At 42.4% G+C, this 15,712-nt stretch overlaps 1 protein-coding gene across 1 annotated transcript in view; it reads left to right on the top strand.

The window, feature by feature from the left end:
• Positions 1–14,074, top strand: part of LOC122863296 (centromere-associated protein E-like) — a 35,892-nt gene extending 21,818 nt beyond the window's left edge. The window contains 12 exon segments of the mRNA XM_044169667.1: positions 1,711–1,808; positions 6,690–6,798; positions 6,906–7,100; positions 7,198–7,407; positions 7,639–7,851; positions 8,406–8,609; positions 9,988–10,164; positions 10,664–10,764; positions 11,082–11,179; positions 12,092–12,227; positions 12,327–12,694; positions 13,893–14,074. Of these exon segments, the coding sequence (XP_044025602.1) occupies positions 1,711–1,808; positions 6,690–6,798; positions 6,906–7,100; positions 7,198–7,407; positions 7,639–7,851; positions 8,406–8,609; positions 9,988–10,164; positions 10,664–10,764; positions 11,082–11,179; positions 12,092–12,227; positions 12,327–12,694; positions 13,893–13,972 (1,989 nt within the window). The 3' untranslated portion in view covers positions 13,973–14,074.
• Positions 14,075–15,712: the final 1,638 nt, after the last annotated feature.

Here is a 15,712-nt window from a genome sequence, read left to right as displayed (position 1 = left end):
ACTGTGACAGGAAGCATCCAACTTTAGATATATTATTAAGATGATATATCTTGGAGATATTAGATATGTGGAAGTTAAGATCAGCATCTAAATTCACACCAAAGTTTTTGGCATGCTCACAAGGTTTAACCGACAGGGAAGATAACAAAGAGTGAATCTGGTGCCTCAAAGCCTTGGGACCTACTAAAGGAATCTCTGTTTTGTCCTCATTTAACTGTAAAAAAAGGTTTTGGCCATCCAATGCTTGATATCAGCAATGCATTGGATGAGGTCATTCACTGGGCTAAGGTAGTTGGCAGAAACATATGTATAACTGTGTGTCATCAGCATATGAGTGATATGAAATGTTGTATTGCTGAATGATGGACCCAAGTGGGAGCATATACAAGTTAAACAGCAGTGGACCAAGAATTGACCCTTGTGGAACTCCATATGGAATGCCAACTTCATCTGATTCAAAGTTGCCAGTAGACACAGAGAAAGATCTCCAGTAAGATAAGAAATAAGCCAATTCAGAACTGTGCCTCTCAGGCCTAAACAGTGTTCAAGGCGCTGAAGAAGAATTAAAGAGTAGAGTAAGAGAGTAGAGACTATATGGTTGTCTGAGCTAATTTTAAGCTCATTAACAACTCTTACCAGGAGGTTTTCTGTGCTGTGGTTAACTCTAAAACCAGACTGGTAAACATCAATATTTAAGACATGTGGGCAAGATTCCAGAGAGTAGGGAGGCATTAACAATCTCAAGAACATCATCTACCTAACAGCTGAAAAAAAATTTACAGCTTAGTAGGCATTAGGTCAGGAGCACATGTTGCAGAAATTAACTGCTGTACCACTTCTTGTAGTTCACTATGTTGAATAAGGGTGAAGTTGGAGAGAGTGCTGGCAATATGGCACAGATAGTGTTTTTCCACTCAATGAGCTCTGGTTCTTGAACCGGTTCCATTCAAGATTACTGGAATCTTGGTGCTATCTAGCGAACCGGCCTGCATTTCCACCTGTTTTGAGCAGAACCATTGTAATCAAGGAAGGCATCAACAGAGGGCGTTGAGGGTTTACAAGGAAAACCTGCTATTTTTTGTTTCAGCTGGGAACCAACTTTTCGAGTTCCGAACAAATTTATTTTTGGTCAAAATGCTCCAAAGGGTTCAAAATTAGGTGCACGAACCAGAACCGAGCCAGTTCCATGTTGGTGGGAAAGGCCTATGAGTAGAAGAAAAGTGATCACACCCACCAGCAGAGGAAGCCACGATATTATTCCTAATATTGGAAATTTTATATTTAAAGAATGAGGCTAATTCATTACATTTCTCTGAAGAGAGGAGCTCAACAGGTATTGGTCTAAGTGGATTAATCAGTTTATCAATTGTGCTAACAGAAAATTTGAATTATTTTAATTGTCAGTAATCATTTGAGAGAAGTAATACTGTCTAGATTTGTTCATTTCTTTGTTATATATACTGAGCAGGTCCCTAAAGATATTATAATCAACCCGCAATTTGGTCTTACGCCACTTTACATCGCCTCAATGTCATTCATAATTTGTGTCACAGAAAAGTTAAAGTAATTGACCAAATTGTCACATAAAGAGAGATGCAGTGTGCTGTATGAATTCAAAGGTTGATAACATGTCAATAAACTGGTTAGCAAAAAACTCACTGCTTCAATGTTCTTGATGTTGTCAGTTAATTTATTTTCTCTTCCAACCAGATCTCAGCCATCCAGGAGAAGCTGAGCAAGCAGGAACAGTTGAACGTGCAGCAGCAGGCTGAGAGAGGAGAGCGAGAGGCCAAGCTGCAACAAAAGAAGTAGGCCTAAAGCATTTACTGCCATAGTTTTAAAGGAATAGTTTGAGAGCTTTCTTGCCAAGAGGTAGATGAGAAGATTGATGCCACTGTCATAACTTTCTGGTAAATAAGAAGCTACAACTAGCAGCTGCAGCTTAGCATAAACACTGCTAAAACAGCTAGCCTGGCTCTGTCTAAAGTGGAAACAATTCGCCTACCAGCACCTGCTAAGCTCACTGATTAGCACTTTATATTTATTTTGTTTAATCCACACAAAAAAGACACATAGTGGGTTTAAGGGAGGTTAAGGGCCAGACTGTTGCTTGGCTGGGTGCAGTAATCACTTGGTGTCTCCACTGGTTGCTGGGCAACCTCACTGTGACCACAAGACTCAAGGAATTTGCTGTGCCTGTAGTTGCCGTTTCCTGTGCAGTGAGGGATTATTAGCAACATTTTAGGTGCGTTCACTTTCAGTTTTACCTCCAAATCAAGTGGTTGAGAGCATATGGATAAACTCTTTTTGCAACGTCGCCATGTTCCCAAACCTCAGCAATTTCTTTGGTGTGTGCAATGTTATCATTACTGATAGAAATGGCAGACAACACTGCAAGAATGAAGACCCAAGTTGTAATATCCTGCAATTATTCATTAAAGGACCAGTGTGTAGGATGTAGAGGCATTTAGCGGTGAAGTTGCAGATTGCAACCAACTGTTAACCCTTCCCCTCACCCTCCCCTTCCAAGCGTGTAGGAGAATCTACGGTGGCCGCTAAACTCGTGAAAACCCAAAAGACCCTATCTAGAGCCAGTGATTGGTTTGTCCGTTCTGGGCTACTGTAGAAACATGGCGGTGCAACATGGCGGCCTCCGTGGAAGGGGACCCGCTCCCTCTGTAGATATACAGGGCTTATTCTAAGGTAACGAAAACACAACGCTTCTCATTTTCAGGTGATTCTACACTGATGAAAACATACTTATAAATATTATATTCCTATTCTGCCAATATCTCCCAAAATCTTACACACTGATCCTTTAAATAACCTGCAGGAAGCTTAGTCCCCCCCCCAAAAAACCATCTTGTTAATCCTGAAATGTACCTTGGACAGTAAATGGATATGATGATTGAATTCAATTGTAGTTAAGTTATTGGATAACAAGACATGCACAGTTTTCATACTAAGAAAAACTGCTTCAAATGTCTTTTATCTGTCCTCTGAGTGATGTGTTTTTTCTCAACAATAATTATCAGAGAGATGAGGCTGAGAAAGCGTCTGTGATGATGGATGATCTCTAACAAGGCCCCCTTTTACACATTCAAAAACCATCCAGAGGTGTTTTTTGTTTCAGAAACTGCCTCCATGCCTCTGTTAACATTTCTGTCAGCTGTGATGCCGGTTCTGATGACATGTCTCTGTTGCTGCTGTCAGGTGCAGCAGCTCGAGGAGCAGCTTCAATTGTACAGGGAAAGACAAACTCATGCTGAAGCTGAAGCTGGGACCTCACAGCAGGTTTGTCAACAGTTCTGCTTGAGTCATTAGTATTTCCCTGGTCTTTTTGTTTTATAATCTTTATTTAAAGGCGGGGCAAGCTCTGCCCCCCAAATTCATGGACACGCATTGCCAAGGCAACAACACTAAAAACTGGGCAATATGACGGAATCCAGAGCGTCTGCTGCCCGAGGGTAAAACAAACATGATAATATAAAAGGTCAAATGAACGACATGCAAGAACACAAATACAACAGATAAAATCTAGCAAAAGTTAGTTGTTTTGATTGTATTTACAAAACAGTGACCAAAGACAGGGCCGTAGGTTTGTAGCTAACAAGGAAGGTAATGTTACCAAGCATAGCATTTCGAATTATGCATCAATCCAAATCATCCCACTGTGCTAGCAAACTTGTGTTTTTATGTCTTCTTGGCTATAAAACCCTTCGCAAACGTTGTAAGGACAAATACCATGATATAGAGCAAACACCGACACAGCAAGTAATGTAACTAGCGTTAGCTCGGTTTGTGGGTTAGCAGACTGTCCCTACAGCTGCTGCTGCAAAGCTAACAGCCAGAGAGGACGAGACGGTTTCCCAGAGCCAGCACAGCAGCTCCAGACAGCGACGCCACAACTCTCCTGCTGCTATAGCTAACATCACAACAACAGCATGTCTTGGCAAACTAGAAGGTTAACTGAATGTCTGTGGGGAAAGTCATTTAACGTTTCCTGACAAAGTTGGTCTTTATGCCTTTCAACTCTCGGAGGTGTCTCCACCGTTGGAAAGCCTCACCGATGTTAACGTGGCCCTTCGCCCTTGCCTCATCTTAAAACTTCTTCAGTTTTTGTTCTTTTGACCTTCTCCTCTTTGGCTGTTTCTCGGCAATCTCTCCTTCTTGACAATACGGTAGCAGATTTACCGTCCCTCTCGCTCCCACTGCCCCCTGTCCTGTGCATGAGCACAAACGCCACCTGTTGCTGATTGGCTGGAATAGTGTTGTGTGGCTCGTAGAGATGGGGATCGAGACCTGGTTCTATAAGGACCAGGTTCCAGATTTCTCCGACTGCCGTTTTGGGACAATCATTCTCTTCTACCCAAGGTATGCATGGTGCGCACCCCAACTTCCCCCAACTAGTAAGTCCCGTTTGTTGACAATAATAATCCAATTGATAATAATCCAAAAGGGAGGGCCTAGTAATGAGTTGTGTTTAATGATAGACCAAAATATGTTTAATATTCGCCAACTTCATTCATTTAGATGGTCAGCTCCAGCTCATCCCATCTTTGTTGTTGGAAAAATTTGTTGGACATTTACTGCTACTGATGTATTATTTTACTATTCTTATAGTTAGTTCCGTCATATTGAAGGGGCCCTGTGTATTTCTTTTCAAATAAATGCCTAGCATCAGCAGTATTTATTGAAGGCAAATTTCATTCTGTTCAGAAATCAAACAGTCACAGACTTACAGTTAAGCAATAAAAGCAACACCAGTTCTGTTAAGAATTTATCGTCATCTCGTCTTTCCACCAAATGAATCAAAGTATCATAAAGATTTGGATCATTAAGCAGTCTCTAAAATGGTATCGATAAAAATGAATGATCCCCATCCCTAGTGGCTCGGTCCGAGCCAATTTGTTTGTTTCCCATTTACAGTGCCATGGCTGTGTACAAACAACAAATATTTTTACAGCACACACTAGGGCCGGGTATTGGACCAAACTAACCCTGTACCAAGTAGTATCGAAATGTCTCCAGTCAAACGATACCTGCATTCAATCCGTTTTGTACCCAGATCTAGAAAACTCGTAACAACTCACCGCAAGCGTTAGCCTGGATCAGCAGCACCGCTGGCTTTGTGTTTTGGTTTTTGGCAGTTGGTTTGTAAAACAGACACAACCAGAGCTACACAAAGCCTAATACAACCTCTGTGCTTGACTCAAACTGTTGACTCATAGTCCTTCAGAATGAACCTTTCCCATTACTCAACTCAAGTTTTAAAGTAATTCATCCCATTTATAAGGTGCAAAGTACTGGATGGTCTTACCAAGTACAGTAAATACTGAACTTACTTTCAGTAGAATTTACTTTTCAAGAGTTAGCTAGTCCTGGGATCTGTTCTGAACAGTAGTTTTAAATTAGAGAAGAGATTTGATATACGGAGGCAGCTTTAGTAGGAGATATTTGTACACAGAAATTAAATCATGTCGTTCTCTTCTTGTTACTAGTGAGGACCAGCCTACTCTTATAGGTACATACTATATAGTACACACTGAGTACTAGTGCTGAACGATAAGCGCAATAAAACCTTTGAATAAAACGCCAATACACATGTTAATAGTGACAGCGGTAATCTGCTGTCTGCAGTCTCTCACATGTTTTACACAACCACAGCGCGCTAGCTCGGCTAATAATGAATTATTACAAGCAAGCTAAAATGAAGCGGTCTGTATGTAGTCTAACTGTTTATCTTAGTTTGCCACAGAACTTAAAATTTGGCAAATTCTTGTAAATGTCCTGCTGGCAGAGACAAAGCAGCCCCTCCCCCCCTGCCAGGTAACACCTGCAGTGAGTCGCAGCAGCAGCAGAGGGAGGAGGACAGAGGACAGGAGCAAGGACTGATACTGACTGAGGTCTGATGACTTCACTCTGTATTTTGATGTCAGGAATATGATTTATTTTATTGCCATTTTAGATTTGTTTCCAGTGAGATATTACTGAGTTTATATAGTGACTTTGCTGTTGCTGCTCTGGAAACAAAATTTATATTAAATTCTAATCCTGCTCTGAATTTAAAGACACCCAGGCTGACATAGTCACTGTACAGCTAATATACACACTTCAATATTTGTGTATTTATCGCAAGTCATATTGTCATCGCAATATTGAACAAAGTAATCGCACATTGCAGATTTTCCGCATGTCGTGCAGGCCACAGTAGTAAACTGCGTCAAGTTGTTTTGTTTTAAGGTGGAGCGAGCAGCTTGAGAATAAAGGATATCTCCACAATCAAGCACAGGCATGATGGTCGATCTGTCCTCATGAGGAAAACCTGCTTTATTCTGACATAACAAACCCATTTTTATCTTCAGGTTCTGTGCCAGTTGATCCACATGAGCTTTAAAAGTCAGACTGCTATCGAACCAAATTTCTAGGTATTTATACAATTGAACAACAAGTTTCAGTAGCATTCAGTGTATGGATGGCAGGAAGATGTAAAATAGAATTATGGGTTCTGGAGAATAAAACACATTGTCTTATCGGCACTCAGAAAAAGTGAGAGGTTCTGCAGACATGTCTGAAAGGCAGGTTGTAATTTTGATATAGCTTGAGTTGGAGAGCCATGTGCTTACAATAAAATGGATATAAGTTTGAGGGTTTTTTTGTTTTTTTCTCTTGTCCTTTCAGTTGCTCAGGGAAGCGAACGCAACCATCTCCGCACTCAGAGAGCAGCTGAGCAGTTTGGATCAGAGCACCAAGGAGACTGCGTCATCACGGCTGCAGGACTCTACTGGGCAGCTTCAGGTAATGTCGCCAGTTCATCTTTTAGTAACCAGCAGCTGAAAGGCAAAGACATTCTAACATAAAAGTTCAATATAACTACTACTACCGCTGAACTCGTATCATTGCAGGAGTCCTTCAGAAGATTCCAGCACTTTATAGACACATTTTCCAAGTATAACTCCACAGTCCTGGATAATTCCCTGAGAGCGCAGTGTTCCCTGGTGTACCCTTATCTGACCTCTCTACCACAACCCACCATGAAAGCCTACAGCGCAGTCTGTCAGGTGGGACTGCAGAGTCTTAAGATTCTGGGAGACATTATGGTAAATATCAATATTCATATTATCCATTTTAAATTGTATGAAGGTCTTACTTGTGATCAGTTGATAACCTGAAAACTCCTGCTCTCTGCTTCCCCAGGAGCAACTAAAGGTGCGGGCACAGGGCTACAGGAAACTGTTCGAGGAGTTGGTGAAGACGGATTTGGCTGTGTTTGAGGAGAGGCGTCTGCAGGACGTGCTGCTGTGCAGAGCGCAGGCACCCAGCTACTCCATCAAAGACGAGGACTTCCACGGCCGGTGGGAACACAGACTGACTGAGGTGCTGGACAAGAGGCAGCTCTACCTGCAGGTGAGCTCTGCTGCTCTGCCTTTTCAGAAAGGTTGTTTTAAAGGGACACTTCATCCCAAAATCATAAACATTTGAAAAACTCAACAGCACCGTCTCTTTCCTTTTCAACCATTGTGAAATTACAGGACATGGTCTGTAATAAACCCATGTCTAGTTTCCTGCTTTTTTGTTGTTGGCCAGTCACATCCCTGATTACTGGACTGAAACTTTTGATGACTGTTGGTTTTGTAGAAAATGGCCAGCATTTTGGAGAAGCTCTTGGCCAATATGGCTTCTTACCCCAGTGAGCTGTCAGCTGAGATAACAGACAGGCAGAGGTTCACTGAGCAGCTGCAGGCCGTGTTCACCAAACAGCCAATCGACTTCAGCGAGCTGGACCGCGTCCTGAGCTGCGAGCTGGACCGCATATCTGCAGTGGCTCACAGCAGGAAGATGATCCTGCAGGTAATGTTAAAATTCACTTCTCTAGTTGTTACATGTTTTTGGTCCCGTTTGTGTGTTAGTTAGCAGGATATCTCAAAACAGAACAAACTGTCCCTCATATCACAAAGTATGTAAAAGAATGTAAACCCAGTTACTGTGGGGAATCTATTTAAAGCATGATCATGTGCTATTTATCATTAAACTATAAATCAAGTCCTACACCAGAGACACAACAGGTGTCTAGTTATACTGTCCATTTACTGCAATTTAATGGACACCTGCCAGCCAATCGGAATCAAGAATTCTTAGTGACGATGGTATCACAGCCAGTAAGTCATAGTATTGATTTATGCCCACCCATGCTCCTTTCCAGAAGCAGCTTTCAGTAGCAGGTAGGTAAGTTCAGTTAAAGACAACTTTAACTGGATTGTGTTCAAACCTGCAGCCTGATTGTCTTCATTCACTGTTGTTATTTATAATTGCCTTTAAAAAGTCAGGACACTCATTGTTTTCCACAGTGTATGTATTGCAGTGATATTGCTTGTCTTTCTAATGTCGTATTATCTGCCTGATAGGGCATCGTCGATGAACAGAACGGCCTGTGTGAAGAGCCGAAGCTGCTGCAGGCTCAGGCTTATTCTCAACTCAGAGAGGAGAGAAGCAAGAGTTCCACTCTGCTGCAGGCACTGGAGGGGGCGCCTATGAAAACAGAGCTCTCCCTGCTCAACGACAACCAGCAACTTGTTCTTCAGCTCCAACAAACTGAAGAAAAAGTCAAAGTATGTCTGCCGTATCTGTTTCATATGTTCTTATGACTGATGTCATCGAGTAGTAACATGTAGTAACAGTGACCTGGTGCGGGTTTGACCCACTTGTTTCTGAAAAGCCGTTGTGAAGTGGGCGGCTCCCGGAGACTCGGGCCGTCGCCATCTTGGTAGTGCCTGACTGGCTGATCCAAAACTGGGCAAAGAGGTGGAGCCGAGGCGGGCCGGATCAAGCCTGGTTGCTGAACCAGCGGCAGGCCACCTGATAGGGCACCCACCTGTCACTCAAAGCTGCCATGTCCTTAATTATGCACAACTTTAATTTAAACGTGCGAGTTACATAAAAATCCACCCCGCTCACAGCTGTCATGAACAGGACTGTTGTTTGTAGCAGGCTGTAAACATGTTTTTCTGCTGTGAAGTTGGGCATTTTAACACGGGGCTCCAGTGGCCATTCGAAGAACTGCAGGTTTTGGCACACACACTGTAGTTTATTCGGACTCAGCCCCACACACACCGTCCTGCTGCCCCAAACACTCACTACAGCACCACATGTGGATTCATCCCCAATAAATTCCCTCCTGTTTGAGTAGCATTTGCTGAATCTACAGTCAGCAGCTGTTAGAACATTACTGAACCTTTTTAAAAATGAAAGCATACATTTGTGAGCTGTAATCAAAGATTTATGTCTTCAGTAGGAATCAATGACCGCGGGTCCTTTTAAAATTTAAAATCCAATAATCTGAATTTTAGGTCTTAAAATGGCTTAAATACGATTTTGACAGGTCTTAAAAATTGATTGGATTATGAAGTTAACGGTACTTTTATGAAGTTGCATTAACTTCAGTCTCGCTTTTAAATGTTTTTGGGGTAAAATTGTATTGATCAGGCTGTAACAAGTACAAAGCGAAACCAACGTGGATAACTAACAACCATTAATGCGAAGTGTGCAGCCCGGTCAGAACTCATCAGAGCACGCCCAGCTAGTGCGCCGCGCCTTTTTTCACAGCATCAGTTGATTTACTTTGCAAGTAATTCTGGGACTCCAGTTTTCCTTTATATCCTTTGTAGTTTTTTTTGCCAGTATGGACATGAAATAGGTCTTCAATTGCATTCATAGCTCTTAAAAAGGTCATAAAGTCTTAAATTGAACTTGTTGAAACCTGCAGAAACCCTGTGAGAGCCACAAACAGGGTAGGGAAGTCAGAAAGTATTGAGATATGGACCAACACTTTTCATGGGACAATATAGCATGGCTTGTACAGGTCAGCTGTTTTCTTCTCGCCCCAACCTGTCTTTAAACGTAGCAAATGCATCCGATGTCTCATCTCAAAATGGTACGACTCGGAAACCTGTCTATGTGCAGATGCTGACGGGGGTTTCTCTTTTTCAGGCTCTGTGTGTACAAAACGAGCAGCTGGAGGACGCTCGGATCAAAGCCAACAGCAGGGTGTCCAACCATAAACAGGCTACCCAGCTCCTGCAGACAGAGCTGCAGGACAGCCGCGCACAAGTCGAGGAGAAAGAGAATACGATCCAGACCCTGAGGAGCAAACTGCGCGAGTCTGAGGTTCATCTAGATCTCCTTTTCAGGCCCATTGTGACCAACAGAACAGCCTCTGATACAGTTGACAGAGCACATTCTGAGGCTTGTTGCCATACCTTCACATTGTACTCTGAGCTCATCTATTGCGGACTGGACTGTTTGTTATTTATGGGGGGGGGTGCAAATATTTTTCCCTGAGTGACCCTCCCTCCACCATAAATAACCATATTTTATCATATTCACACCAAAGGTATGTAGTATTGGAGAAAATAAAAAGCAACATGTGCATATTAATGACGGTTTTCCCAACTAAACTGTATCATACACAGCAGCAGCAGCCAGAATAATATCAGCTGGCCAACTGGCACAGCGGCCGTGACTTTTTAAATCAGATTTTTTCCTTTGTTCCCCTCGCTCACCTGTGAAAAGAAAAAAATAACAAACAGTCCCTAAGCGGTTTAGATTTAGGTTCTTTGACTTACATTGAGCAGCTTTTTTTAATATTTGTCTTCTTCTGCTTCAGAGACGGGCATCACCCAGTGCTGCTGAGCTGGAAAAACTCCGAACCAAGCTGTTCAAAATGGAGGTGGAGTTAAGTTCAGCATCTGATAAACACCAACAAGAGTGAGAGCCCTTTGGATGCGTTTTTCTTCAGTTTTTGTCTTGTTTATTGACTGTAGCTCATGAGTTGCTGGTAGTGTCTGTGTTTCTGTGGTTGCCTTCTCTTTAGCTGTTTTGCAAAATGTGTCGGAAGATGGTGAAAGAATCTTCCCTGTCGTGCTAGAAATGGTCGATCGGTTCAGTAGTGTTCTGTACCTCTGACAGATTAGAGTTACGACCTTCCCAACTGTCGTCTTTGTCCTTATTAGGAGAAAATACTAAGGGGTTTATTCAGTTCATTGCACGACTGCCTGTTCTGACCAGAGGTTTGTCCTTCTCAGGATCCAGAGGATGACCACGCTGTTGAAAGAAAAGGAAGAGTCACTGAGGAAACTGAAGGAGACCTTGAGGAAATCACAGCAGCAAGGAGAGGAGTCATGTAAGTCAGCGGTGTGTGTGTGTATTGTAGTTTTATCTTGGGAACATGTAGAGTAGCTGTCAGCTGAGTTTCATTTTTCATGGAATAATTGCTTCTAAACACGTAGAAGCTGGATCACAGCATTAAAATGAAACTTCTGTATTAGAAATGTTTTCCTCCCATCACAACTCAAAACACAAATGTCTGAATAAATGGACTTTAAAGTGAGTGATACAGAATAATGAAATGAATATAAAAACAAAACGCTGTTTCTTAGTTGGGTGCTAATTACTTAAAGAGTGGGGGTGAAAACACGTAACTTTTTAACGTATTGTATATTTAACAGATGTCAAAGATGGCACAATGTTTAGCTGGCAAAGACCTGAGTATATCCACAAATAATAATAATCAGCTTTATTTGTACAGCACCTTTCACACAAGAAATGCAGCTCAAAGTGCTCTACAACAAAGACATTGCAGTGCTTCACATGAAAGACAGAATGAACATAGAAACTGGGATAGAAAGCCATAATTAATGGAAAATAAGATGGAAATAATAAGAAATAAAACCCACTTGATAATATTAGTAAAAATAAGGTAAAGACACAAATCTCTGGCTACACAGTGGTTTGTGCAGCTAAAAGAACTTCCATGTTGAGGCAACACGGACGAATGTAATGACTGCGATCATGTAACAGTATTAATATGAAGGAATGAGTTGAGCATTTGTAGCTGCTAGCCTGCCGCTAACACTAGGTGCTGTTTCCTGAGTAACTTCAGTTCCTACAGCTACTTGACACTAATTCAAGAGCCACAGCTGGTACGTGGTGACGCTCTTTTTTTATGTTTTTGTTTTTTTAATGTAATTTAACGCAGCTTTAAAGTGTATGTGTGTGTGTGTGTGTGTGTGACCCATTTAAATGTTGAATTCAGTCCTGCAGGGGGAGGACCTTCATACTAGACTGACCAACCCCAGAGGTTTGATGATCAAGAGCAGCATTCTGCTGGAGAAGACCAAACTGGAGGAGGAAGTCAAACAGTTTCAACTGCAAATCAGCAGGATGGAAAGGTAAGATGAACCAGTCTGAGGGGGGAACTGCTCGGACGGTTCATGTGAGTCATTGCATCTTTTAGTCCTGCTCTGACATCTGTCCCCCTGTCGCATCAGCCTGGTGTCCAGTCAGCAGGCAGAGATTAGCAAGTGGAAGAGCAGAGCAATCAAGCTGAAGGCCAAGAGCAAGACGGAGGTGGACAAGCCTTCATCACCCTGCACTCCCACCAAAAGGGGCCTTCCCATGACCTCCGACTCCTCCAACTTCCTCAGCTCTCCCAAGAAGTTTGTGGTTACTCCCAAGAAGGTCCTGGACTCTCCCCGGAAGGTTTTGGAGTCTCCCAGGAAGCTGCTGGACTCTACAAAGGTTTCTCTGCTCGAGTCCCCCAAAAGCAGATTCTTTGATGTGGCTGGAAGCTCCGAGCTGCTGTCCAGAACCTGTCCCAAGCAGTTCTTTGATAACTCCAGCCTGGGAACCATTTCAGGTAAGCTACATCTAAAGTCCCCCTCCCTGTGCTGTTGTTTGTCTGGTAGTCTTAACGTCATAAAGACCTGAGCTGTTTGCTTTGCCAGAGGTCTCCCAAGTTCCTGATACTCCGGACGCAGAGAAGGGTAACTGCTGTAATATCACTGTGTTTGGGCCATCACTGGGGGTGTACTAACAGAAGCATGGGGTGTTGGGACTTCACGGACTGATGCACACCTTCCTCGCCTGAAGAATTCACTGTTTCCCCTTACATGGCCCTGAGCAGTCCATTCATTGAGCTTTCATTTAAATATCATGTTTGTGATAACATACACAGGACTATTTCAGCAAGAAAACTATCAACGTAGAAGCTCATTTACCACATGAAGTTATGAAAAGTTAGGAGTGATTTAAAAAATAAATAGTTTTTCAGTCAAAATGTTTAAAATGAATAATTACAGGAGTCCAGACTTTGGGACAGTGCAGTCAGCCTTCCAGTAGCACCACCTGGCTGATTGAAGCTAACCGTCCTGCAGTAACATGAGAGAGGTGGAGGTCTGGAGGCTGTCGAACTGTTTCTGGATTTAGTCTACCCTTGGTATAAATAAATACAAATACATACACACATGTTATGTATGTTATGTTCTAAGTCATCATTTTAGATAAGTTGAAGTGATCTCATACTTCACAAGAATGACATGGTAAGTCAACATTAAGATATCAGTCAAAATTGACTTATTTACAAAATGAGGTGATTCAATTCATAATGTCTGAATCCGTGAACTCTCAAAGTGTGCATGAAAGAAGTCATTTAACAGGGGCATCCTACAAGCCTGCAGTCCTGCAGACTTTGTGGAAAATACCCACAATTCATAGTCGCCATGTTTTAAAAAAAGGGGGAATGAGTTTATGCTAAAGTATGTACAGGCAGTGCAGTGTTTGTCCTGTAATGGCACAACACCTTTAATGTATTGTTTGGAGAAACATCGTTTGGCTTATTAACTGGAAGTAACGAACACTGAAACACTGTTTGTTACCTGCACATTAATAAGACCAATCTTAGAAAACTCACCTGACTCACCTGTGCAGCTGGGCCGGTTTAAGACCTCCATGAACATTACAGCCCCGACAGACGGAGGCCGGTAAGATTGATTTCAGGATGTGTATATTAGCTCGAGTGCAGTTTTGTCTACATGTAAAAGTCTTGTGTGTTGCAGATGCAGCTGGGGGTGCAGACAGACAGGAGGAGTGGTGGCCTCAGTCTCCAAAGCAGGAGGATATGTGTAGAACCCAGTAAAACGATTTTAATGGCTGTGTTTTCAATGTTCCTGGCTTTAATTGTTGTCTAGTGTGTCTATTCCGTCTTTTAGTTTGAATAATAAAGCTCCACTTGATAAAGTATCGGACTCTGTTTCATGAGCCACGTGCTGTATCTTAGTGTTTGATACAAGGACCGACTGTCATTGTTTCCATTTATTTAATGCTGTTCGTGTGCCGATGTCTTGATTTTGTGGAAACAGGAGTCAGTGATGAGGTTTGTGTTGCTGCTCTGAATTCCAATAATCACACTAATATTGTGATACTGAATATATACTGTACGTGTTTAAGAAATTCAAAATGGGGAGGGTGGATCTGAGCCAAAGGTCTGTGTCATGGGTGTCTAAGTTGTTAATACCTCCACAAGTGATTAGACAGACCGTGTTCTCTCTTCAGTATGTCAAACTATGTCAGTGCCCCTCCTTTATACAGCCCCCGCAGCACTAAGATTCCCTTTTCATTCTGGGGCCTCCACAGATTGGCTGTAAATGGTAATGGACTGTACTTGTATAGCACCCTTCTAGTCTTCCGACCCCTCAGAGCGTATCACACACACTGATGGCAGAACTGCTCCTCAGTACAAAGAAACTAATTCATCATTCACACACACTCACACACCGAAGGCACAGCCCTCGGGAGCAGTTTGGGGTTCAGTGTCCTGCCCGAGGACACTTCCACGCGTGGGCTGTCCTCCCACCTGTAGTTTACAGCTAAGCCTCAGAGGCAGAATTGAAACTGGACGTCATACGTACTGATCTTTCTCCAGAAGTGTGAAATTATAGTGTGTCTCTTCCTCTGAAGATATCTGAGCAGGTAAGTAGTGGATTGGTTGCAAGGGGCTGAGGAATACTCACTGACTCTGTTTTGAGTCAGTGAGTTATCACAAACATCCTACAAATTGGTGAAGTCAGAATAAAAAAAACAATGGAAGAAGAGAGCACTTTGATACAATTTAAAAAAGAAAAGATACATCATTTCATTTTTGTGATCCGTGATGTGAGTGTGTTGCTCAGTTTAAACTGGCTGGTGGTGCTTATTAAAATAGTCCATGTGAGTCCATAGACAGACAGCATTCTAAGTTAAACCTTTCTTTTGTCCTGGAGCAGGACACGTAGGACTGTTATTACAAGTGTTAGTTTGAGGTAAAGTGGTTAAAAAGACAACTTTACTTTAGAACTGGACTTAATCAGCCCCCAAAGCTTCAAATGCAGAATTTATTGCACAGCTGTAATATGGGATTGCACCAGTGCAACTAAGCAGCTGGCTGACCTCAGGAACAGCAGCTGACCGTCTCCCCACAGGGCGCACTGAGAAGCTGTTCTCGTGCGTTTGATCGTATACCATGATCTTCTTCAGAAGACGGAATTTGCTCAGTTGTCATAAAATTGTAGATGTTCAAGTGTCCATTTTTCTTGTCTAACTTGGCTTAAACATTGAAATGGGCAAATTTAAATGTCCTCTTCCCCTTTTTGTTTTTACCATAATATGTGCCTTTGTGGTGTTGGATATTGTTAGCCAGCTATGGATTTAAACTTTAACATTGTCATATTTGTATGTTTAGATTGCTTTTTGTGTGTGTACTTGTGTTTGCAGGCCTGCTTGCCTTGAATTGCCCCATGTGGGACGAATAACGTATTTTGAGTTGAACTGAGTTTGTTCACACTGAAGAAAAGCAACCTGGACGCCCTCCAAGGCATTCTGACATTGTAACTGGCTCCAT

The sequence above is a fragment of the Siniperca chuatsi genome, linkage group LG16 (genome assembly GCF_020085105.1).
Source record: "Siniperca chuatsi isolate FFG_IHB_CAS linkage group LG16, ASM2008510v1, whole genome shotgun sequence".
Classification (NCBI taxonomy): domain Eukaryota; kingdom Metazoa; phylum Chordata; class Actinopteri; order Centrarchiformes; family Sinipercidae; genus Siniperca; species Siniperca chuatsi.
The sequence above is the reverse complement of the archived record's forward strand: the minus strand, read 5'-3'. Positions and strand labels throughout refer to the sequence as shown.